At 35.6% G+C, this 27,114-nt stretch overlaps 1 protein-coding gene across 6 annotated transcripts; it reads right to left on the reverse strand.

Annotated features, from left to right (window-relative positions):
• Window positions 1–1,477: 1,477 nt before the first annotated feature.
• Window positions 1,478–27,114, reverse strand: LOC127847741 (dual specificity protein phosphatase 12-like). 6 transcript variants are annotated; one of them, XR_008034151.1, is made up of 9 exons: window positions 26,621–27,114; window positions 21,300–21,356; window positions 12,712–12,848; window positions 10,094–10,207; window positions 9,113–9,234; window positions 8,367–8,448; window positions 6,870–7,071; window positions 3,344–6,026; window positions 1,478–3,053 (listed from the first exon to the last, which is right to left on the reverse strand). XR_008034151.1 is itself a non-coding variant. In XM_052379843.1 (9 exons), exons 3-9 carry the CDS (start codon window positions 21,321–21,323, stop codon window positions 5,736–5,738), a joined length of 972 nt encoding a protein of 323 aa, XP_052235803.1. In that variant the 5' UTR covers window positions 21,324–21,356; window positions 26,621–26,669; window positions 26,826–27,114; the 3' UTR covers window positions 1,478–5,735. The 6 variants fall into 6 exon arrangements, 4 of the variants coding, with proteins under 4 accessions (XP_052235803.1, XP_052235802.1, XP_052235800.1 ...); XR_008034152.1 differs by having other exon boundaries at window positions 1,478–2,966; window positions 3,257–6,026; XM_052379843.1 differs by having other exon boundaries at window positions 1,478–6,026; window positions 26,621–26,669; window positions 26,826–27,114.

Below are 27,114 nucleotides of genomic sequence, written 5' to 3' on the forward strand. Positions count from 1 at the left end.
GCAGATCCTTGAACAGTCCCATGATTGGAATGGATCCCTCTACGTGGTTTTTGTGGACTTTGAGAAGGCCATCGACAGCCTACACCGAGGCTCCCTCTGGAAGATTCTGCGACATTATGGTATCTCTCAGAAACTTGTCAACGTCATCAGGTCTCTTTACGAAAACTTTGAGTGCAGAGTCGTCCACAACAACCAGCTCCCTGGATCATTCATGGTGGAAACTGGAGTGAAGAAAGGATGTATCCTCTCGCCACTCCTCTTTTCAATGGCAAATGACTGGATCATGCGCCGCACCACAGAGGGAAGGAGGCAAGGAATACAGTGGACGCTGACATCGCTGCTAGATGACCTGGACTACGCCGACGATATCGGTCTACTTGCTAGCAGGAACCAGGACATCCAGCAGAAGACACAACAGTTGGCACTGTCAGCAAGCACCATAGGTCTCAGGGTTAACATTGGAAAGACTCAGGTCATGAGGAAGAATACCAGAGTGGGCGACCCAATAACCATCAATGGCCAGCCTCTGCAAGATGTGGACGAGTTCATTTACCTGGGCAGCAAGGTCACCACAGATGGACACTGTGCAAGGGAGATCAACACGAGAATCAGCAAAGCCAACCAAGCTTTCGCAATGCTGAAGCCCATCTGAAGGACCACAAGTCTTAGCATGTACACAAAGCTCCGCATCTTTAAGAGCAACGTAATGAGCGTCCTTCTATATGGGTCTGAGTGTTGGGAGACCACTGCTACTATCGAGCGCAAACTTGAACAAGTGCCTACGACGAATCATGAGTCTTCTGGCGAAACATGATCACGAACATGGAACTGCATAGAAGAGCGGGCACAAACAGCATCGCTAAGACCATCGCTTTGAGGAAATGGAGATGGCTAGGCCACGTTTGCAGAATGCCACCCGACTCGCTTCAAAGGGTGGCACTGAGATGGACGCCACAGGGAAAGAAACTGTGGACGACCGAAAGAGACGTGGCGCCGAACCGCTGAGCGAGAGCTCAAGAACAGAGGCCTCACTCTGCAGACAGCGCCCGCAACAGCAACTGACAGACCAAAGTGGCGCTCCCTTGCCGTCGCCTCAAGCACCAGTCGGCGCAGAGAGGATTGAATGAATGAATGGACCATTCGCGTTATTGGATGAATATTTTAAAAAATAAATCAAAACGCTGCAAAAAAAAAAGTACTTAGCCATATACAATCGAAATGACATGACCGCTTATTTTGTTATTTTTGATTAAGCAGAGTTGTAAAAGGTTACACACGCGAATATAAATCCATTCTTGATGATATGGCTTTATTTAAAATATTCAATATTAGAATGAAACACACCCTTGAAGTTTGACAGGCATGGTTGGGATGAAATTGAATGAATGGAATAAATACATTTTATGGACCTACTTTCGATGCGACATTATATGTTTAAACGTTATTTACTAACATTATTTAAATGAACAAAAATCTGTTTATTTTCCTTCCATAAGCATTTATTTCTTACCGTACTATAGCCTCATCAATAATACTAAGGCTATGTAGAATAAACAAACATCAACAAGGTTACAAAACAATGTATAATATTTAACAATATACTCATTATGTTCACAGTAAGAACGCGTCATTTGGGTACAATAACCACGAAAAACGCAACGTTCCTTCTTTACCCAGAATAGACGTTGTCAGGTTCAACGAGATCGCCGCATAATAATGATCATCGAACTTACTGCGTACTAACGACATGGCTATCGTAAAAGAGCCAGGACAAAAAATAGTATAACAAAATAAACTTTTTTTAAACTCTATTGGATTGTTTTTGGATATATTAAAAAAAGGTTTTATTTCAAGCGGATCATTACCAGAGTTTGAATCACATTAATGAAGATGCTTTTTATATATAGTTCCGACATACTTTGCGCAAAACATCAAAACTTAGGGGAAATGAAGATTATACAACCATTTTTCAAAATGGTCCAAAATCTAATACCAGCCCTGCTAACGGTATATAATTATGATTACTTTCAATTTTCATGATGACTTTTGATGTCTAAACGTGACCTTTACCTTTGAGTTGGGAAACGGATGTTACACCAAAAAGTTGTCTTATGTTGATTAACATGTGTGCCAAGTAAGTCATTTTTAAATCCATCAGTATATAGCAAAGAAATCATTGAGATGGGAGTTTTCAAGTTGTTTGATGGAAAAAAAAATTGACCTCCCAAGTGTGACCTTGACCTTTGACAAATTTTTACACATGACACAGCTCGTTTACATTTGTGCAACGCTACTTTAAAATCCATCATTACATGGCAATGTTATGGCTTAGACAGGAATTTTTGGACGGAAATCCTGGGCCTGATAGTGCAGCACTCTTCGAACGTGGGCCATAACAAGAGGAGAAATTAAAGCAATTTGTAAAAAAACATGCAAGTCTCAAAGTTGTACTTCAAAAAGTTAAAGACTTATTCATACTTGTTCGTTTTATAAAAAAGATGGAAATGTGTCCAAGGTGAATCCAAAACAATATTGTTGAAGGTTGAGTGAAGACAATATCTACTGAACATCCTCCAAAAGTACCTGAATATTTTCACAAACATGTTAAAAACAACCTTAACAAAACATTTATATGCAACAATACAGTTGACAGTATAAAAGGAAAACAAGGGCTGTTTGTAAAACATGCATGCCCCCCATATGGGCTGTCCGTTGTAGTGGCAGCCATTGTGTGAATACGATTTTTGTCACTGTGACCTTGACCTTTGACCTAGTGACCTGAAAATTAATAGGGGTCATCTGTGAGTCACGATCAATGTACCTATGAAGTGTCATGATCCTAGGCAAAAGCGTTCTTGAGTTATCATCCGAAAATCATTTTACTATTTCGGGTCACCGTGACCATGACCTTTGACCTTGTGACCTCAAAATCAATAGGGGTCATCTGCGAGTCATGATCAATCTACCTATGAAGTTTCATGATCCTAGGCGTATGCGTTCTTGAGTTATCATCCGAAAACCCTTTAACTATTTCGGGTCACCGTGACCTTGACCTTTGATCTAGTGACCTCGAAATCAATAGGGGTCATCTGTGAGTCATGATCAATCTACCCATGAAGTTTCATGATCCTAGGCGTATGCGTTCTTGAGTTATTATCCGGAAACCATTTTACTGTTTCGGGTCACTGTGACCTTGACCTTTGACCTAGTGACCTCAAAATCAATGGGGGTCATCTGCGAGTCATGATCAATCTACCTATGAAGTTTCATGATCCTAGGCGTATGCGTTCTTGAGTTATCATCCGAAAACCCTTTTACTATTTCGGGTCACCGTGACCATGACCTTTGATCTAGTGACCTCAAAATCAATAGGGGTCATCTGCGAGTCATGATCAATCTACCCATGAAGTTTCATGATCCTAGGCGTATGCGTTCTTGAGTTATCATCCGGAAACCATTTTACTGTTTCGGGTCACCGTGACCTTGACCTTTGACCTAGTGACCTCAAAATCAATAGGGGTCATCTGCAAGTCATGGTCAATCTACCCATTAAGTTTCATGATCCTAGGCGTATGCGTTCTTGAGTTATCATCCGGAAACCATTTTACTATTTCGGGTCACCGTGACCTTGACCTTTGACCTAGTGACCTCAAAATCATCTGCGAGTCATGATCAATGTACTTATGAAGTTTCATGATCCTAGGCCCAAGCGTTCTTGAGTTATCATCTGACAACCACCTGGTGGACGGACCGACCGACATGAGCAAAGCAATATACCCCCTCTTCTTCGAAGGGGGGCATAAAAACACCTTCAGCTGAAAGAAAAACCCTGTTAGATCCTGGATTATCTTATACCTGTGTAAATCAACAAGATAACCCAGAGCTACTTCAACGCACACCAATGAAACTCTAGGTCAAAGGTATAATACTTATGGCCCAGGGTTTACTTTTAAAGAAAGGGGCATAAATTGAACACTTTGGGACCACTATATCGCCCCATGGGTGCAAAAAGGTACCATGTGACATTAAATTAGAAGGCACATGGTACATGTACCTTTTTGCACAATTGAACTATATAATGTTACCTACCAATATTCTCACCTCTTGACAGTTTCATTATAGAAATAAAACAATCAAGTTATTTGCAATGTTAGCTAAAGAAACTTCAGCGTACAGTTTATATAGTATTGACATACCTGTACGCTGAAGCCAACCCCGTATCGAAAGTCAACCAGAGTCGTAACATATTTATGTCACGCTATAAATCAAAGAATGGTCATTTTCTTGAATACATTTCTACATATATTGGTGAATGAATATAAATTACTGCATCCAGGAATATTTTAAGGTTCAAATGTTCTAATGCATCTTACAATAGATGAAAATAACTCTCATCAGTCTGAAATTCACAATGTTGACGCCATTGTCGCTTTGTCACGTGACGAGTTTTCATTTGGATACTATCGGATCGACCTTGACATTTTATGCTGAAATTGTAAACATTACTTTCGTTTTCTGAAATCCATTATTTGTGATAAACAACGTACGTCTGGTGGATTATAAGACTGATTTCAGTGTGAATCAGGTAGTTTTAAATAATATTTACTTTGAGTTTGTATTTCGTTAACAAAACAAAACAAGCCAGAATAATCTAAAATACCAGAAAATGTCATTCTGAATTTGGAAACACTTGAGCACATGGTATGTTACTAAAAATAGAAAAATGTCATATGACCGTGAAATCTCGGGAGATTCGCATTTCAAGAAAGTCTGTCACATCGCTGTTTTTCTCGATATATAAGAGCAGAATAGATAAATTTTAAATGTTTAAGATAGTATTTTGTAAAAGAATATATCAGTTAAATGTGAAAAATGTCAATCTTTCCGATAAAGTGGTTGATTTGGGCCAATAACTGCATTTAAAAGCTGTTTTGGACCGGTCTTTGTTAACTGTCAACTTTTCGGGAATTTCTGGTTGACTTTCCTAAAGGGGTTGGTCTATAACTATAAAGTCGCACCAGTCAAAAATCATAAAAAGCGACATTTAAAGTTATGGTAGCCAGAACTATTGCAATGTAAGTCTATACATTATGTTTCTTGTGAGGCGTGACTCGTTTTGATCACAGAGGCCTGGTTTGAAGTATCTTTGCAGATGATGACTATATTATGTATCATACTATCAAAGCTATGGGCCTTGTTTAAAAGATTTTGAAATTTATCTTACTTTCTGTTCATATTATAAATATGACATCTAGGTATGGTCATGATTTGAATTAACTGCAGAGCACCACTAGATCATGGTTCATACTGAACTTGAAAGCTATGTGCTTCAGGTTATAAGATTTGTTCACATTGTTCTCATATAACTCATGTAAAACTGTTGACCCTCGAGGTCAAGACCATTTCTTACCTCATATTTGTATCAACAGTTGTTGAGAAAATTGATGTTACATACCTAATATTAAACCTCTGGGCTTTTCTGTTTCAGCGTATTAGATCGTAAAAGTTTTCATTTAAAAAAAAACTTTTGAGGCCAAGTGACCTTCTTTATCAGATGTCTGTTTCGAAATCATCAATATTTAAAGATAGCCCACAGGTAACCTTCCTTTGAAGTTTGAAATTCTGCTCAACAGTTTAAAGAACAAATTGACATACGAAAGACTTGCATGTCAGTATCCCAGGAGCTAATGAAAACCATTAAAACCTGGATTAAACAACCATAGTTTTCTATAAAATTATATAGACATACAGGAAAGCTGGTTTGATTCTGATTTCACAACGCTCGAGTCTGTTTGGGCCATTTTCAAAACGCTTGAATCTGATTGGCCCGTTTTCACAACTCTAGAATCTGATTGGCCTCCATTTGAAAAGGTCAGCTGATGTACATTCGCAAGTGGGCGTGGCTTGATTAAATCGACTTTTGACCCCTGAATGTGAAATGCCGGTGCAACCCAAGTTCCACAAGGGCATTTTTCACCATACCAGATGAAAGAACCGAGTTTTAATTTACACTTTGGGCAGTTTAGCTGAAAATAAAAAACAAAACATTTAATAGGACAGATAATAATAGTTTTGCTAATGAAGTATATAGAAACACATAAACATGTCCACTGCTTTAAACCTTTGATTTAATAACTAGAGATACTGCTACAAACTAAAATGACTTCCCCCCAACAACGTTTTGTCAGCTATGTTCATGGGAAAATAATTCAAATGGCATGAAATGTACCTGGCACATCTACACTTCATGGTTATGAAAAATTATGTTTAATTTCATCACTTGAGGAGTTGATGTAGTTCCCTCACCAATGTTTGAACATTATATGATAACCAAAAAACTTAACAACAGAAGGTCATGAAAGAGAAAATCCAATACAGCCCTTCTCTTTGCCAGAATACTATTAATTAATTAAAGAGATGGTTTGCCCCCTATTGATCTGGGTAAAATCATTCTCTGCTGGAAACTAAATTGTTTGTGGACAGACTGACCATCTGACTGATAATCGCCATCACTTCCACCACCACCTTCATAGTTGTCAACAGCAGCAATAGAACCACAACCATCATCATAGCCACCACCTTCATCATCAGCAGCATTAAAACCAAAACAACCATCTTCAAAATCATCATGGTCAGCAGTAATGGCACATATCATCATCATCATCATCATGACCACCACATTCATAATCAACAGCATCAATACCTAAACCACCATCATCAGCATCATCATCATCAGCAGCAAATATAGTCCCACCAAATAAGAATCCTTACTTTTACTGAAACCGACACCATCATCATCATTGTTGGTAGAGCAATCATTATCAAACAATTTAAACTTTATTACTTTGTAAAATAAAACCATTTGATACCTTGCCTTCCATATCCCGTATGCTATCAGCCATCCATCTGACTGGTTCTATAAACAATGACTTGTCACAGTCAGTGCTATCAATAGTCTGACTGACAAACCCCTCTTTCTGATTGGCTGGCAGTTTGCTCCTCCAATCAAACGCTGCCTCCCCTTCACCCATTTTGTGCCTCATAACACTGGTGGTTTTGAATAAAGCCTGTCTGGAAAACAAAATATCAACAATTATTGTTATTATTACCTCTGTTGTAAATATTCCCGATCATCATCATCATCATCATCAACCTCAGTAATATAATTGTCAACATAAGCATCATCTTTGCACAATTATCACAAATGTCATCATCATCATTACCATTACCATAATAAAAATCATCTTCTTCTTCTTTAACTTAAGCAGCAGCAACCAAAAGGTCATATCAGTCTGCACAAATATTAATAATCTGCAGCAGCAGCAGCAGCAGCACATCTTTATCAGTTTAAAGGGAGATTATAAGATTTTTATGTGTGCTTTATTGTAATATATTGATACAAATGTATTACAATAACACAAAATAGGCAAGAACAAGAGCTTTCACCATAGTATGACATATGCCCCATATAAACGCTTTGATAGAAGTTATAGCATTTTTCGAAACCTAAACGCAGGTTTCGAAACCTAAACACAGACCCTAAGTTCAAGGTCAAGGTCACAGGGGTCAAAATTTGTGTGCGTATGGAAAGGCCTTGTCCATATAAACATGCATACCAAATATGAATGTTATATCTCAAGGGACATAGAAGTCATGAGCATTTTTCGAAACCTAAATGAAGATTTTGAAACCTAAACGAAGACCTTAAAATCAAGGTCAAGGTCATAGGGGTCAAAATTTGTGTGCGTATGGAAAGGCCTTGTCCATATACACATGCATACCAAATATAAGGCTATATCTCAAGGGACATAGAAGTTATGAGAATTTTCGAAACCTAAACGCAAAGTGTGACGGAAAGACGGACAGACAGACAGACGAACAGTCTGATCACTATATCCCCCCTTTTCTTCGAAAGGGGGCATAAAAATTATACATTGAAGCCGAATTTCATAAAATGCAGCGAAGACAAATAAGCGCCCTGAGCTGATTGTGACTAAGATATTTCATACATATTTTCCTACAATAACCGAAGCATTCGTCTTTTTATTAGGATTGGAGTTAGTGTGTCATATGAATAGATATCATTGCAGGAAATTAAAATGGTCCGTAAAACTAAATTTAGATTCATCGTACATGCATGATATACATGCTGGCGAATTCGACCGTACAGACATTTTCGATTTCAGAATTAAATATCTGGGTTATTTCGCATTTTTCCACACATGTATTTCTTAACTTTTATTTTAATTTATATTGAAATATATGTATAATAAGTTTTTTACACATTTTACATAAATTTATAAATATTTGACAAAAATGTATAATCTCCCTTTAAGAAACTTGGCATTAAATTTAAAGTTTCACACCTGCATTTCATACATCTGTAGAATGACTCGTTGTTGGTCTGTATGTCTGTGCTGCAGAGATCAGATTCTGACAATTCCTCACCTGTTATTAGTGATATAAAACAGATAATAATATTATCTTTAAGAACACACCATGTCTTCCCTCTACATGTATGCAAACTTACTACCAGAACCAGCAAATTTGTTGAATTGATATCCCCCGCAAAATAAATTGTGTTCATGGGTGCATCCCCTGCTGAACAAATTGTGTTCATGGGTGCATCCCCTGCTGAACAAATTGTGTTCATGGGTGCATCCCCTGCTGAACAAATTGTGTTCATGGGTGCATCCCCTGCTGAACAAATTGTGTTAATGGGTGCAGTTGGATGAACAGGGCACTAACAGGAAAGAAAAGTCTAAGGTTATTGTTTTTCTGCTGATATTGTGTTAAGTATCTGAGATATAGACCTGACAAGTTACATCATGCAAAAAAAACACAAAAAATTGTTTTAAGATAATTAAAATAATAATTAAAATAATTAAAGAAAGTTCTTATTGAGAGTATCAATGTGATGGCTTGAGACACCAAGTGACTGAATAACCGATAAACAGAAGGATTGACTCCAATTTAAATGGAATGATTAAGTTAATTTTGATAATATTCAACCAATTTAGGTATCAATTAACACATTCCACATTTTAGGATTACATAAAGAACACACACAAAAATAACAAAATGAAGAAACCAACTATTATTAATATCTAACCAGCTTGGATCCTCTCTGCCATGACCTGCAGCTTGTATGTCTTGTACATGGGGTTGCTTTCATCAATTTTACTTTCCATCTGTTCAAACAGTTCTAGTTGCTCCATAAACCCAGGGTTAGGTCTAAAAGAAAATTTGATATGTGTAAGTTGGTTTAATTTAATTATTGGTGTTTACAACAGTAATTCGTTCATATCATTGTCAGTTTACTTACTCACACTTTACCTGGGTAAGCTGCTGGTTTACCAGTAATTAGTGACAACTGCAATACTTTACCCTTTACAACTTAGATACGTATTTTACGCACGTGTAGTCTCTTAGAAACTTAGATTTCATTAAAGACCTTTCCTACTAGATTCATGTTTGAAAGGCTTCAATTCCAACCCTTAGATACTGATGAGCAGCAAACAGCATAAAACCTGAACAGACCGAGAGTCTTGCAGGCTGTTCTGGTTTTATGCTGTTTGCACATAGTTATTTTCACTTTGCTTCTTAATATGGGGAAAGGGTTCACAAACACACACTTTTCCTGAGCTGGTTTACCAGTATTTAGTGAGTGGTTGACAAAAGCAATACTTAACCCTTTCAGCGCTGGAACCGGATTTTGAAGGCCTTTGCAAACAGTTTGGATCCAGATGAGACGCCACAGACCGTGGCGTCTCATCAGGATCCAAACTGTTTGCTATTCTGATAGTATTCTTTGAAAAATATTGAAGAAAATGCTAATTTTAGAAATTCAGCAGACGACATTTTAGCAGAAGACAAATTTCCCAGCATGCAAAGGGTTAACATGAATGGTAAGGGTAATATACAAGTCATTTCATGACCAATCGATACAGGTTATATGACATAACTGGAAATTGAACAGGCGATCCTCAAATTTGTAGTACAGCAGTTTTTAAAGCTCCGCTTGCCAGTCCGATTGCAAATGATCTAAGAGAAAAGTCTTCAGACGTACACAAAAGCACAGAAAAACACTAACTTTATGATGGGCCTCATTTCTTTCACTGTTCCATATGCTTCATCCAGACACATTCCATCTCTATACATGAGGTAGGCTATCATAACTGTGGCACTTCGCGATACACCTGCAAAACTATTAATAAAAAATGGCTAAACATCAAGCTGTTTTAATGCATGCTAAGTCTGAAATAATCAATCATGAAAAAATCATAGCATTCGCTGAGTTTTGAATAGGGTCATGAAAAAAACAATAGTTTAAGTGTTTCTTACTTTTTACTCCAATTGACCCAGATTAGAAACATTGGAACTAAGTAGCTCCAGTAAAAAACAAGAATAAAATTAAACAAAAGAAAAAAACAAGAGCTGTCTCCTTATGATGACATATGCCCCGATAAACGCTTTCATAGAAGTCATGAGCATTTTTTGAAACCTTAACGCATTTTTTGAAACCTAAACGCAGACCCTAAGTTCAAGGTCAAGGGGGTCAAAATTTATGTGCGTACGGAAAGGCCTAGTCCATGTACACATGCGTACCAAAAATGAATGTTACATCTGAAGCGACATAGAAGTTATGAGCATTTTTCTAAACCTAACTGCAAAGTGTGATGGACAAACGGACTGACAGTGCGATCACTATATGCCCTCCTTCGGGGGCATAAAAATCATCAACTGGGCTCAAACCAATGACAAGTGGAGTAAAAAACTAGCACTTTTACCACTCAGCCATCCTACTCATAAAGTGAATGGTGTATTTATACTTTATATAAGCAATCCTTGTTATGTCACACAGTTTAACAATAACAACAAAACTATCCAAATTATTCAATCCTTTCGCATTTGTAACGCTTAATTTATTTCAGGTTTGTTAATCATTAAATGACTTATAAAATGGATATTTCAGAGCATAGTAAATGTTTAGTATTAATGTTTCCTTGCAAATATCATAAATACAATGAAAATTTGCAAATCTGAAACAATTTGTTCTTAGTTTTTTATTTTGTCAATTTACCAAAACATGAAATGGTCCCATTAAACAAGATTGAGTGAAAAATGTGACCTTTTAAGTGACAGCAAGCTACGTGTTAATGCTGCAGGACAAAGAATGATCACAATAAAGCTCCCTTAAGCACGTTGTACGCACGTGGGATAAGAAGAATTTGTAAATTATCTTTAGAACAAGTATTTGTTAAATGATTGCTTAATATGAAGGACTAAATTTTATCAAGCTTCAATCAGATATTTGTTTTTAAAGAAAAACTTTTCTTGGAAGCTGGAAATGTAGCAAAAATCAAGAGCTGTGTTTGTGAAACGCAATTCCTCCTACTGCGCCGCTTCGAAGCCATATATTTGACCTTTGACCTTGAAGGATGACCTTGACCTTTCACCACTCAAAATGTGCAGCTCCATAAGATACACATGCATGTCAAACATCAAGTTGCTAACTTCAATATTGCAAAAGTTATGACCAAGGTTAAAGTTTTGGGACAGACACACAGACACACACATACAATGACAGACAGACGGGCCAAAAACAATATACCCCCAATCATTTGATCCAGAGGCATAAACAAAATTCATGAAATGCATTGAAGTCCAGCAATAGGATTCCTAAAAAGCCATTAACTGAACTTGGTAACTTAATTGAATTAAAATTGAAGCACAAAATCAATGATTACAAATCCCAGAGTTAATGATAAAATACAACAAATCCAAGACTTTCAAGAACAGATCATTTTCTATTTCCTTATAGAGAGTCAGTGACATTTTTACAAATTTTCTCTTCGGAGTCCTATGACTCGATAACTTGCAAATCGACGAGTCCCCAAATTGAAAGAATGAGTCCAAATATTAAACAATACTATTTTTTGAGAAATTTCAATGCATTTTTGGGACTCACATGATTCGAAACATTGCATCCCCAGAGGTTTTTGTAAGTCCAGGACGCAGGACTGGCAGGTAAAAAAATCACTGGAGAGGGTGCATATATCAACCATGTTAGCATTATTGTCCCACTCTTCGACAATAACATAGCAAACACATTAAGAAATGCTAAAGGTACAGGGGCTAATAAAATGGCATCAAGTGTAAAGGAAGCCTAGTTTGGTAACATTTTAAAATAATTTGCTGAGTCAGCTATCAGTCTAAGACAAACACAATTGTTTTACATTTGTGTCTTGTTCTGAGAAAACTGGGCTTAATTCATGTGCGTAAAGTGTCGTCCCAGATTAGCCTGTGCAGTCCGCACAGGCTAATCAGGGACAACACTTTCCGCTTTATGGTATTTTTAGTTTCAAGGAAGTCCCTCCTTACTGAAAATCAAGTTGAGGCGGAAAGTGTCATCCCTGATTAGCCTGTGCGGACTACACAGGCTAATCTGGGACGACACTTTACACACATGCTTTAAGCACAGCTTTCACAGAACAGGACACATTTTATGAGTTGTTTCTTAATTAAAAGAGCAAAAAAAAAATGTTTCAATTTTCATAAGATTTTTCATCTGTTCATTATTATTAAGCCAGTCCTGGGGAGAGATGCCAAGGAGTAAACATGAATGAAAATGCCAGTACAGTCCATATATATTTTTCTGTTAATATAAATAGCTATCTCCTACAGTACTAAAACATCTATGAAATTTACCAGTGAATCAACAGTCTATTCCCTGGTGACTTCAGAGCATTGTCTACAAACTTGAAGCACTCGTCAAATCTGGAAAGTAGGTCAGCCGACGGCAAATCCATGCAGTTCACAAACATGTGGTCCTCTGTCCCGGGATTCTACACAATTAATATAAATAGACTTATGTTCTTAACTCTTTCAGTGCTGGAACCGAATTTTGAAGGCCTTTACAAGTTTGGATCCAGATGAGACGCCACAGAATCTCATCAGGATCCAAACTGTTTGCTATTCTGATAGTTTTCTTTGAAAAAAAATCAAAGAAAATGCTAATTTTAGAAATTCAGCAGAAAACATTTTTGCAGACGACAAATTTCCCAGCATGCAAAGGTTTAAAAACATACATTGTCTAAACAGGACACATTAATTATTTTTGTAAACATTGATTCATTTTTTTAGCATTAAACACTGAGTATGAAATGCATTTATTGTAAATTGCGCAATTTTCAATTCATGAATAATAATTGTAACACTTAATATGGTTTATTTAAGACAAATAATGATCTAATTATAATTTTTTTTTTTAAACATTGATTCATCTTTTAAGCATTATAAACTGAGTATGAAATGTATCTATTGTAAATTGTGCAATTTTCAATTCATGAAAAATGATTCTAACTCTAAATATGGTTTTATTTAAGACTAATAATGATTTAATTATAATCAGGATTTTCATTCAAACATGCTTTTTATCTTTTGAAACTTGAATTTTGTTTAAGTCATGCCACAGTTTAATCATGTTATAGGAATGTGGAAAGGTGGAAAAGGGGTATAGCTTTAATAGACTTAAATCTTAACCATAAATCAAAAATGGAGAAGCATTTAGGGTTAAATGTTGACATTGAAAAGTAGAAATAAAAGTCAGACATTTTGCTTTATCACCCAGTTCAACCCCTGCTAACATGTTGCCTAACTTGCAGTGTGAACATAGAACAAGGTTGCCCTTACATTGCGCTTCTATCTGACACACCCACTTTTGAAAATAAACTGATCCAAAACATGGAGGTGCTCAAGTTGAAACGCTGGTTGATATGTTTGCAATGTTTAAGCCCTGTAGCACCAATTCTAATTGAGTTACAGTTGTCAAGTAAAAAAAAAAGAGTAGTTTTTTTGCCTTAAAAAATGCCATATTTAAACTCTGGTTTTGTCATAAATAATTATATGCAAACCAAAACATGGATGAGTGCAAGTTCACATGCTGGTTGGTAAGTTTTCATCCGTCTAGCATCAATACTTTGCGAGTTAAGCACGACACAAAAAGGGCGACACAAAAAGGCATATTTAGATGGCTCCTCTGTAAAGTGGCCGCATTAATACTGAAAAACAAATCAATTTTTTCCCAATCAGGAAGAATACAGGTATCTGGCCAAATGAGAAAAATTAGCGCAAAAAAAACCACAGACATTAGGAAACAAGAGCACCGCCTTGCGGGTGCAGACCGCTCATCTATTTTCTTTTTAAAGGTGAAGGGACTCTCAATTTCAATCACAAAGGAGGGAGGGGTGGAGTGAAGAGGGGTGTATAGTGTGGGGGTGTGGACATTTATTACATTATCTTCCAAAAATGCTGGAAAAAAAATGCAACAAAAAGTATCAATCAAATCTAATCATAAATAAAGAAGTTATGGCAATTTTAGCAAAATTTAATAATTTGACCTTGAGAGTCAAGGTCATTCAAAGGTCAAGGTAAAATTCAACTTGCCAAGTACAGTAACCTCATGATAGCATGAAAGTATTTGAAGTTTGAAAGCAATAGCCTTGATACTTTAGAAGTAAAGTGGATCAAAACACAAAATTTAACCATATATTCAAAGTTACTAAGTCAAATAAGGGCCATAATTCCGTAAAAATGACAACCAGAGTTATGCAACTTGTCCTTTTACTGTACACTTATGATAGATTGCGAGTGTTCCAAGTATGAAAGCAATATCTATGATACTTTAGGGGTTAAGTGGACCAAAATTCCGTCCAAATGCCAGTCAGAGTTACATAACTTTGCCTGCACAGTCCCCTTATGATAGTTAATAAGTGTTGCAAGTATAAAAGCAATAGCTTTGATACGGTAGGAATAAAGTGGACCTAAACACAAAACTTAACCAAATTTTCAATTTTTAAGTATAAAAAGGGCACATAATTCTGTCAAAATGCCAGTCAGAGTTACATAACTTTGCCTGCAAAGTCCCCTTATGATAGTTAGTAAGTGTTGCAAGTATGAAAGCAATAGCTTTGATACTTAAGGAATAAAATGGACCTAAACGCAAAACTTAACCAAAATTTTCAATTTTCTAAGTATAAAAAGGGCACATAATTCTGTCAAAATGCACGCCAGAGTTATCTAACTTTGCCTGCCAAGTCCCCTCACGATAGTAAGTAAGTGTACCAAGTTTGAATGCAATAGCATTGATACTTTCTGAGAAAAGTGGACCTAAACGCAAAACTTAACCGGACGCCTACGCCAAGGTGATGACAATAGCTCATAATTTTTTTTCAAAAAATAGATGAGCTAAAAATTGCATTATGAAATAATCAAATTGGGAATAATTTTTTTTTAACTGATTGGTAGGTTTTGCACAAACAGATCGGGACACAAACTCTTCATCTGAAAAGTGTAATTTTGGTCCCTAAACTGAGAGCCTCACTGATGTACTTCTGGGGCCTTGTTTGACACGGACTCAGGCAGGCCATCATCAACAGTTTCAAGACTAGTGCTCTTAAAGACATACTTTGACAACAACAACAATAGTCGTCCATATGGCTGACATCCTTATTGATTTTGTGTGTGTAATACTTACATTTGTAACTTATTTTATTTACCCAAACACATTCCTGTAAAAAAAATATGTAAACTTCGCCATAGAAATCACTTGAAAATTAACAAGAGCTGTCAGAGGACAGCGCACTTGACTGTTTGATTGCTTCACAGTATAACGTAAGCCATCATTGGGAAATTGTTAATATTCAATAATTTATTAGACGATCTTTCAAAAATAAGAAAAGGAAAAAAAAAATTTGGGGGGGGGGGGAAAGGGGGGGTAGGGGAGGGGGGGGGTAGGGGGGGTGAGTGGGGGGTATAATGTGGGGTGTGGTAATTTATCAGATGATGTTTAAAAAAATAAAAATAAATTGGGGGGGTGGGGGGGGTAGGGGGGGGGTGAGGTGAGAGGGGGGGGGTATATGTAGGGTGTGGTAATTTATTAGATGTTTAAAAAAAAATTGGGGGGGGGTTCGGGGGGAGGGGTAGGTGTGGGGGGTTGAGAGGGGGGTATTAATGTGGGGCGTGGTAATTATATGATGTTTAAAAAAAAAAAGTTGGGGGGGTGCGTGGGGGGTGGGTAGGGGGGTGGGGGGGTATGGGGTGGGTGTGAGCGGGGGTATAATGTGGGGTGTGGTAATTTATTAGATGATGTTAAAAAAAAAATTGGGGGGTGAGGTTGGAGGGGGGAGGTATTCTTGGTAGGGGTGTGGGGTATTGTTTGGGTGGAATCCACCCAATAATAATAATAATAATAAAATGTGATCATAAATAAAGAAGTTATGGCAATTTAAGCAAAATGTTCAATAATCTAAGTGTAAAAGGGGCAATAATTATGTCAAAATGCTTGATACAGTGGTCTGCTCTTGTTTATAGGCTGGGGTCATGTTGGTAAACAAGTATGCAATGCAATATAAAAGCAATATGTCAAAGGATATAGGAAATATTTGGGGTAGTACGCAAACTTTAACATAGATTTACATAATGTATCAATAATATGCATATTCTAAGTATAAAAGAGGCAATAATTATGACAAAATACTTGATAGAGTTGTCTGCTCTTGTTTATAGGTTGGGGTGATGTTGGTAAACAAGTATGAAAAATATAAAAGCAATTATGTCAAGGGACAATGTAAATAAATGGGGTAGTACGAAAACTTTAACATTTGCTGCATATTCTAAGTGGAAAAGGGGCCATAATTAAGGGTGTCACGTTTACAGGTTTTTCTAAACGTTTAAACGAACTGAAATAAACGAAACGTTACCGTTTAAACGGTATCCCTATGTCCGAGTAAAAAGCATCAGTACCATCGCATTTCCAAACTGAAAATAGTTATTTCCAGAAGTAATATTCAGTGCATATCCCATTCGCGCAATTACGTCATATTAAAACCATAACATATTATAAAAGAGACATCCGTATCACCACATTTTTATTCGTCATTCTAAAAAAAAATTATTTAAAAAACGTCGAAAATAATGTTAAATTGTATAAAAATACTGTTTCCGAAAACGACACGTATTTTGCATATGAAATGCAATGTGCATATCGTTTGACCTCAGAACATGAAAAACCAGTTAGGGAGCAAACACGTAATTAATATATAATTTGGTTAAAATATTGCTTTTCAAAATGCCATCGCAGTGTTTTGCTTTGCTAATCAATCAATTAAAACATTTCAAGATGGCGGTATATGCACCGTTTCGTTGCCAAGTTGTAAGATTTTCGGAAAGTAGTGCAGATTTTCCGTTTGTTTCCTTTCATGTCTGTGCCATCCGCTAACCAGTCAGAAATAAATTACTGCCGAATTCAGTAGCCCGGATTTACCGCAAGTACCCGGATTTCGCAGTTCTTCATCGATATAGACGAGTTAACGCGTGACGTCACACGCACCTGCAAAGTTTAGACTCCACCCACTGGTTGGCAAAAGAGGTGCAATTTATATAAGCGCATATAGAGAAGGTTGACGAAATCTTCGTTTTTAATGATAATCATGCACAATATCGAATATAATTTTACTAATTATGTCTGAATAAAACATTAGCATGCAAGGAAATGCATCTTTGGAACGATTTTATTGTTTTTATTATTATTTGTTTTTACTGACAACGAACTCGGGAGTGGAACACAATCTAAGAGCTCGGTATGTGGTTAAACAAAAAATCTCTACTTGGCACTTCATCGCGACCATTTTTAGTTAAAAACTTCTCAGAAAATGAAATTCTTTTAGAATGAATTAAATTTAATGAACGAAAACAAATAAGGATAAAAACAAACAACGAATAGGTCAATTGTATGTACGCGACATAGGGTAACTGATTTGAACCTTTATGTGTCTGGAAAAACTTACCTTCTTACACATTCAATAAATTCTTTTATTTAATGTAATTGTTTTATTTTATTGTTCACACTAATTTTGGCACTCTTTGTTGCAGCATTTATATCCCGGTGTATAATTGCACCTTTGTTATCACAAACCGATTATCTCGTTATGATCGGATACTGTCCAGACAATTACAAAGAAAACATGGTGTCATAAACCCAGGGACCTACACTTGGACCCCTGCATAAACCACATGTTGCAGACGAGTGTCTGGTCAGTAAACATAAGTCACGATACCTCTATGTCATCTCTTGGCATATTGAGCAATCATTTAAGCCACATTTTAAAGCTAAAAATACTGATAAGTTAATTATTTATGAAATATTTTAACAAAAATGAAGACATTTGTCGGAAATGTATTAACGGGAACGAGTGTATATATTTATTAGCCAGTTAAACTTAATAATACATTGTTTAATAACTATACATTTAAATATTGTGCAATTTAACTGCTATGCAATTAAGGTATTTAACGGGTACCGGCAAAAGTTAACTCCGCTATTATGTGTAAAGATTGTACATTACTGCAGGGTCCGAAACACGATCATGAACATAAGCAGTCACAAAAGGGGCCGTTAGATAAATTAAATATATGCATCTATCATAAAATGCTATATTTTTATCACTCCTTATTACTAATAGAGATTTCAATATACATGCAAAGACAGTTACATTTGGGTAATTAATATGCAGGGTTTTTCCGTTTGTATGGTAAATTGAATTTATATTCATTCAATGTAAACGAAACGTAAATTCATTCAATGTAAAAGAAAATTACCACAATATTTAAAAATAGTACTGTATTCCGCTTTTTAGGGCTTTTTTTATAATTGATTAAATGCACCTCTTACTCTATTGATCGCTGATGAAATAAAACACTATCCACACCACTTAAAATTATAATACAATTAAAATATGTTTTATTAGTGTTTAAATATAATTTATTCAAGTCTTATTATCAGAAAGAATACGGCTAATTTATTGTTTTGTTTTGTGGAATTGTCAGTATTAAGTCTTCCGATCACGTTTACTCTATGCTAATAACTACTTCGTATTTTTATGAAGAGAAAATTTTATTTGTGAATATACATTTATTTGGTACTAAATATGCTATATTTGCACTTTTTTTAAAGAGTTTTAATGTTTATTTCGTATTTATTATCAATTTATTGACTAAACAAAAGCCCTTTATACATGTTTTACGTTACTGTAACCAGTGTTTTTGCCAACCAGTCAGTGCGCATGCGCGGAAAATCCCGAATGTAAACAATAACAATTAACTCGTCTATACTTCGTACGGCTAGTCGGCAACGTTATTTGCATCTCAATATTTATTATATTGATATTGTCTGTCATTTTAACGTTAACTGTTTTGGTAAACGTTTTTCAGCAAAACACGAAACGCGACCGTTTAAACGTGACACCCTTAGCCATAATTATAACAAAATGCTTGATAGAGTTGTCTGCTCTTGTTTATAAGTTGGGGTCATGTTGGTAAACAAGTATGCAAAATAGGAAAGCAATATGTCAAGGGACAAAGAAAATATTTTAGGGTAGTACGAAAACTTTAACATTTGCACGCTAACGCTAATGCAGACGCCGACGCTGGGGTGAGTAGGATAGCTCCACTATATATATTTCATATATAATAGGAGGTTTTTGTGTGACGACACAAGAGGGGTTTTCCGTTACTAAAAATAGATTGGCCGTCAACTTCTTGATCGCGGCCAATTACATTGTATCAGAGTAAAGGTCGTCGGAAGACTTAATACTTAAAATTTCACAAAACAAAACTATAAATACCCGTATTTTTTTTAAATAAGAATTTAATAAATGATATTTCAAAAATAATAAAACATATAATAATTTGAATATTATAATAAGTGGTGTGGATGCGATAGTGTTATTTTTCATCCGCGATTGAAATTTAGTGTAAGGGGTTCATTGAATTAGTCATAAAACAAAGCCCTAAAATAGCTCAATACATTTCAATCTTGAAATGTATTTTTAATTTTCTTTTACATTGAATGAATTTTCGTTTCGTTAACATTGAATGAAAATATTAATAAATTTAAGCATTCAATTTGAAAAAACACCTGCATATTTTGCAAATTGAACTGTCTTTGCATATACACGTATATTGAAAACTCGTCAGTAGTGATAATGAGCGATACAAATCTAGCATTTTATGATACCATTAAATTACACATTTAATTTATTTAGCGCAAGTATTTTATATCCCTATAATGAACAAACGCCATTGCTTGTTTTCATGATGATGTTTCGAACACTGCAGTAACGCACGATCTTTACACATTATAGCAGAGTTTAAATTTGCAGGTACCAGTTAAATACGTTCATTGTGTAGCAGTAAATGTGTACAATATTTTAAATGTATAGTTATTAAACACTTTATTATTATGTTTAAACTGGCTAATATATATACGTTATAGTTCCTAGCTGTTAATCCATTTCGGACAAATGTCTATTTTTAAATATGTTCAAATATTTTATTAAAGCTATGTTAAGTTTTTGACTTAATATGTCGAGAGATGACATGGAGGTATCATAAATTGTGTTTAATGACCAGACACATGTGGTTTATGCAGAGACCCCATACAGAGTCATTCAAGTATAGGTCCCTGGGTTTATGACACACTGTTTTTTTAGTAATTGTCTGGACAGTAACCGATCATATCGATCGAGATAATTGGTTTGTGATAAACAAAGGGGCAATTAAACACTGGGTTAAAATGCTGAAACAAAGAGTGTCAAAATTGGTGTGAACAATTAAATAGAAAACATTAACATTTATCAAGAGGATTTAGTTAATCTGTAACAAGGTAAGTTTTTACAGACAAATAGGTTCAAATCAGTTTCTATATGTTGATTACATCAAATCAATCAATTTGTTGTTTGTTTTCTTCTTTATTTGTGTTCATTCATTGGATTCAATTTAATCTGAAAGAATTTCAATTTCTGAGTATTTTATGTTCTTTAAAAGGGTCGCGAATACGTTTGTAACCTTATCACGATGCGCTTCACCAATGCAAACAATAGCAGAATGGCCGCAGTTTTGACGGCCAAAATTTGAGCATGCGCAAACGTGACGTCATTATCGGAATCCCCAAAACCTCCTATAGTCGAGCTCAAAATGAAATGGCCTGATTTTTCAAACACACTGTTTTATTTGAACTAATTTAATCGAGCAAGGTACTCGTGTATAAATAATCACTATTATTTGTTCACTTGCCAATAATGGGCTATGAAACAAATTGATGGAATTTCTTCTGTTTTGAGAACGTACACATGTACAACACTCAGGAATGTTTGCTTTTAAGATCACATATTAAATTACCAAGTTTGCTTTTCATTGTCATCCTTTAAATAAAAACAATATTAATGTCATTCACTCACACAAGGCAGGTAGTGCTGAGTCATATCCACTGTCAATATATGTGTGATTCCATGTTCCTGTAAATATATACACAAGAAATTCATCATGTAACCATTATACAAGTACTTTACAATGAATTTTTTTATTACTTGAAGCACCTTTGATGTTAAGTAGGTCATGCGAGTTGTGTATCGTGTTATTTCTAAAAAGTTGACCCAGCATTTGTAAAAATATTGCAAGACGTACATTTCCAGAAAGGAGATTCATTTCTGCGTTGAATAAGACCGAGATCGTGAAAACAGCTGCACAATTGATGAAGTGATGGCTCTTCAAAGCGATGCACCCCGTTTTCGGTGATTTTGAGTTGGATACCTTGTTATATATATATTTGATAGTGAACATTTTCCCTTTTAGAAAAGTAGATTTTTCGTTATAATATGATTATTTATCAATCAAAATGATAATTTCACTAATTAATATCATAGCCACACGCTAACCACCTGGGATGTAAACAAGGATTATACAGCCTTATAAGGAAAAATACTCTGCCCCCTGGTGGCCATGTTTTCCAACTCATCGAAACCATTTTCAAACTCTTCAAAGTTATCATTGGGACAAATATTCTGACCAAGTTTCATGATGATCGGACAATTAATGTGGCCTCAAGAGTGTTAACAAGGTTTTACTAAAGCCTTATCAGGAAAAATGCCCTGCCCCAAGGTGACCATGTTTTTAAACCAACCAGATCAATTTTTTTTTCAACTCAGCCAAGATATCATTGGGACAAATATTCTGACCAAATTTCATGAAGATTGGACAATAAATGTGGCCTCTTAGAGCGATAAGATCACAAATTTTTACTCTGCATAACACGCGACGGACAAAAGGCCATTACAAAAGCTCACCATGAACACAAGATGCATTTTGACTCTTTCTGCAATATACATGTAGTAGTCGTAAAATTACGTATTTTTCTGTAGTTCCAATGGGTCAAAACTTTCTCATTGAGTGCATTATTTCCGATGTAAGTTTTTCATTAAAAACAAGAGATGTCTTTGTCAGAAACACAATGCCCCCTATTGCGCCGCTATGAAATAAAATTTCAATATATCATTTGGCAGGTTTAGAAATTATCTCCATTTTAAAGCTTATTACTTCCCTTGGATAATATTTTTCAAACTTTTGACCTTGAAGGATGACCTTGACCTTTCACCACTCAAAATGTGAAGCTCCATGAGATACACATGCATGCCAAATATCAAGTTGTGTTATTCAAAATGTTATGACCAAACTTTAACGAAGGTTTAAGTTTAAGGAAAGAAAAATACAATGATATTTGACCTTTGACCTTGAAGGATGACCTTGACCTTGACTATTCACCACTCAGAATGTGCAGCTCCATGAGATACACATGCATGCCAAATATAAAGTTGCTATCTTCAATATTGCAAAAGTAATCAAACTTTAACCAAGGTTAAAGTTTTGGGACAAAATGACAGACAGACAGACAAACAGACCACAAACAATATATCCCCGATCATTCGATTCGGGGGAATAAAAATACATGCACTGAGTTTCAAGTCTATATTGAGTTATAGCAAATAATCTTTTGGAACACGCACGTTTTCCATGCGTGGTACTTGACAGCATCAATTTTGCAGTCTTATTAAAACACGGGTTTTACAAGGCAACATGTAAAGTGATTGGTGTATGCACAGGTTTTTTTTTACCTTATATAACAGACACCGAATATCGGCGTCTTCCCCCACCAAACTAGGCTGTTTTTTTCCCCTTTCAGAACCAAAAATTCCCCCTAAAAAAAAAAAAAACATTTTTTTATTATTATTTTTTTTTTTATAGAAAGATGTGTCTCATGATTATTATATATCAATTCTATTTCAATTTAATCTTGCAAAACGTAATAAATTATGAAAAAAACAATGAATATAGTGCAAACATGTACAAATGTATTGTAATAATGAGAGAGTAAGTAAACAAATCCCCCAAAAAGGGGAATGCGAAAATTCCCACGCGCACAACTTTTCCCCAAAGTGGAAAATCCCGCGTAAAATTTTCCCCACATAAGGGCTAAAGGCCCCTTCCCCCACAACCTAAAAAAACCCCTGATGCGGTAAAAAAGGGTGTACTTCAGTTCCATAAACGGACATGATGAAATATACATGTACTGAAATTTAAGTATTGGTGCATAAAATTGTTAATGGCTATTATTTTCACAACTTATTCGCCATACATGTATGTAATTAATTGCTCACCATTTGCATTTAACTTTTTTGTTTGTAATAATTTTTTACAGTAAAAAGGTGTGATAATAATTCTCAGCACCGTCTATAAAGTACTTTTTAATTACCGGATTACACCTTTGACAAACAATAAATCCCAGGGTTTTTTCTGCCTATTTTGGGAAAAGGAGTCTGACCAAATTGGGAATTTTTTATCGACAAAATTGTCCATTTTGAGAATTTTTGCTTCGATGAAACAGCTCATTTTGGGAAAAAATTGTGAATTTATCATGCTTAAATAAGTCAGAGGTTTAACAAATATTTTTTTTTATTAGTTATTTTGACATTTAATGCAGGTAAGCATCAGATGAGTCAGTTTGGTTTGTGTGAATGTGCTGTGAAAGGGGGAGCACAGCAGGTTCATGGTGCTGAATCCTCGCTCAACCACAGCAGTGCTTGTTGGTAAGATACACATCAGATGGACGAGTTGGAACATTAATAATCTAATAATCATAAGTCATAAGACACTTCTTTCTTTAAAAAAATTTTTTTTTTTGGAAATTGGGAATTTTTGTTATAATTTTTGTTTGGGATCAGGTCCGTTTGCATTGGGAATGCCTCCGTTTTACGGAGGCGCAGAGAGTGATGAAAAACCCCTGAATCTGATCTGATTTAACACAGATCACAAACTTTACTGATTGTTCACACTTAGGCAATGAACTTGCCAAGCCAATGACGTCACACTAGTTACATTTACAGTCCTCAAAGATTACTCGCTAGAAGCTAATCGGCTCCATTTCAAAGGAATGCTTTGAACTTTCATGACCACGTGTTGAGTTGTGTAAACTTAATTTTGCAAGAGAGTCACATAGAACCGCGCCTTACTGTCTTGTGTTCTTTGTCAATTAATACGCGGTCAGGGGTTTTCCTGCCTACTTTGGGAAAAGGAGTCTGACCAAATTGGGAATTTTTATCGACAAAATTGCCCATTTTGGGAATTTTTGTTTCGTGAAACGGCTCATTTTGGAGAAAAAAATGAATTAATCATGCTTAAATAAGTCTGTGGTTTAACAATTTTCTTTATATAAACACATGCAAAACAAACACTGCCCAAACACAAGTTACAGCAACATTTTTGGCCGAGCTAAAATAGAGCCATAGGTATTTCATTTCATACTTTGAAATATTAAATGACGATTGAACTACAACTTTCTTACAAGGCTCAGTTGCCGATTTTGTGACTGACGGCCCTGGCATTACTTCGGTTGCTGTTACATTTTGCTGCGTATCGTCCCAGCCTGTCTGTTCAGGGTTACTCGCGGCAGTAATTTCGGAAGATTCTGAGCGTTTCGAAAACATCGATGATATCGTTACACATCCTTTATCGTCTATTTTTCGTGTTTTTTTTAATGTAATATTTACTATTGTGTGAAGCCATGATTGAAAATAAGCATCTACAGATATGGTATAGAATGTGTATTGTGCTGCTCTATATATTCTTTTGTATAATGCGGAACAGTTCGAACGTCAGCACTGAGAGTAAATGCATCCGGCAAATACACCAAAAAATCTGTGTCACTAAAGGTTTTATCACGTCGCTAATGAAGGGAAGTCACTCTTTCGATATAAATTATGTTTACTTTTTACGATTTTGGAAGATTTTATTTTTTGGAATTGGGAAAAATGCAATCATTCAAAATTCGATTGGGAACGGGTCCGTTTGCTTTGGGAATGCCTCCGTTCCCCGGAGGCGCAGACAGTGCTGAAAAACCCCTGGCGGTAATATCTCTCCGATATAAACAATTGATGTTCTCGCAGTTGGGATGCAAGTGATGACAATTGATAATATGGTCGAAAAGAAACTGTCATACGTCATGAATAAGGGATAGTTTACAAAGCAATTAATCATATGTGTTTTTGCAGTTTCGATTTGATTTCTGATTATGAACCATAATTCTAAGGTACTGTTCTTAACGCATATGCTTTGTCCAGTTAGTTAGCACGCACTGTGTAGATGGTGACATATTTATCGAAAGAGACAAGTTAAACGATGCATGTATAGACCCAGGCTTTTTCCGCCCCATGCCACGGGTCCGAAATTCGGCCCCATTCCCAATGCAAATCTGGTAGTTTTTTTCCCAATTGAAAAAAAAATTCCCAATTAAAAAAAAAAAAAAAAAAAAAATTTTTTTTTTTTTTTTACCTTAAAATATATAAGTTAACCTGATCCGGTGTAGAAAATAGAAAGTGTTGCATTATTTAAGAATCTGTTGCCTTGAATTTGTTTTAAAGACTGTAAAATATGTTATTATTATTTAAGACTTTCCTTATTTTCCTCAAAATCCGGCGCTTCGCACGATTTTTTTCACCTCAAAAAAGGCCAGGCCTTTTCCCCAAATTCAGATTAAAAAACCTGCAGTTATCTCACATGTTCATAATACTTTGTAAAATTTTAATAATAAGTTATCAAAATAGTCGTTATTTACCAGTTAACGGCTTCTTTGAAATATAAGAAACACTATTTACATACGATAATTTTTCCCAATTGAGCCAATTTTGCGAATAATTTTTTTCCCAAAATGGGGGTTTTCACGACGCGAAATTCCCAAAATTCCAGTGTGGCGTATTCCCAAAATGGAGCGGAAAAAGCCTGAGACCGAGTTTCTAATACTTGGGCATGAATCTCAATTAGGAGTATAATGGGATTTATTACCATGGAACTCCAGATGTCAACTGACAGACGCGCAGGTCAAATTTTCGATGCATCAAATTGATGCATGGCAGAAAAAATGGTCGCATCAAAATCGAGTCATTTTAAAATTGCTTGTGTCACAACGCCGGATTCTGCGTCTATTGAAATCCCTGCTTATTATTTTTTCCCTGAGCTCATGTACAAGGAAATCAAATCCAGAATAGTTGCCCTCATTGCCAGCAAATTACTCTGGTTAAAAAAATCTAGATGACTGGCCCATAAATTAAAATTATGACCAGTTAAGTTGACAGTTTACCATGGTAAACCACAATGCCAGAACTTTGGGACTTTTTCCATGACTGAGACTTATATGACTTATGTAATACTATAGGACTAAAATGGTGCATACCTTCAATAGTTCTGTGTCTGTTCCAGCTGTAAAGTCTCCTAAGTACAGGCTGTCCACAATTTTTGTCAAATTTTCACTGGTCATTTTTTAACTTGATAATGCTTTTAAAGTAACTGAACTTTTATGACAATGCATGGAAACAACCAAAGCATATCATTTGGTCACACGTTTTAGTAATAAAATAATAAACAGTTGTCTGTAAAACCTTGAGGTTAGATCGTTTATATGGCAAGGTATTGAACTATTCAAGAAGCTTCACGCGTATCCGACCAAAATACGTATCCGAAGTAGATACGTGTCATTATAGGCGTACAACAATTCAAGTTTCTCGTACTCAGGAAATAAATATACCCTTGAAATTTTCAGATTTAAAACATATAACATACGGAAAAGAATTTTAAGTCGTTTAAGAATCAAAATGAATGACATGGACAAACTTAGTTGTCACAATTTTGGTAAATTTTTAGAGGAAGTACATGTATGCAAGTGGTCGG

This window comes from Dreissena polymorpha, chromosome 10, assembly GCF_020536995.1.
Source record: "Dreissena polymorpha isolate Duluth1 chromosome 10, UMN_Dpol_1.0, whole genome shotgun sequence".
In the NCBI taxonomy this organism is placed as follows: domain Eukaryota; kingdom Metazoa; phylum Mollusca; class Bivalvia; order Myida; family Dreissenidae; genus Dreissena; species Dreissena polymorpha.

Excerpts from the sequence above, each read along its gene's own strand:
- LOC127847741 (XM_052379840.1), bottom strand. The coding sequence starts at position 26,704 with ATGACCAGTGAAAATTTGACAAAAATTGTGGACAGCCTGTACTTAGGA. Across the intron at positions 21,357-26,620 it reads CAGACACAGAACTATTGAAG|GAACATGGAATCACACATAT; the intron begins GTATGCACCATT and ends ATATATTTACAG. Across the intron at positions 7,072-8,366 it reads TACAGATGTATGAAATGCAG|ACAGGCTTTATTCAAAACCA; the intron begins GTGTGAAACTTT and ends TTTGTTTTCCAG.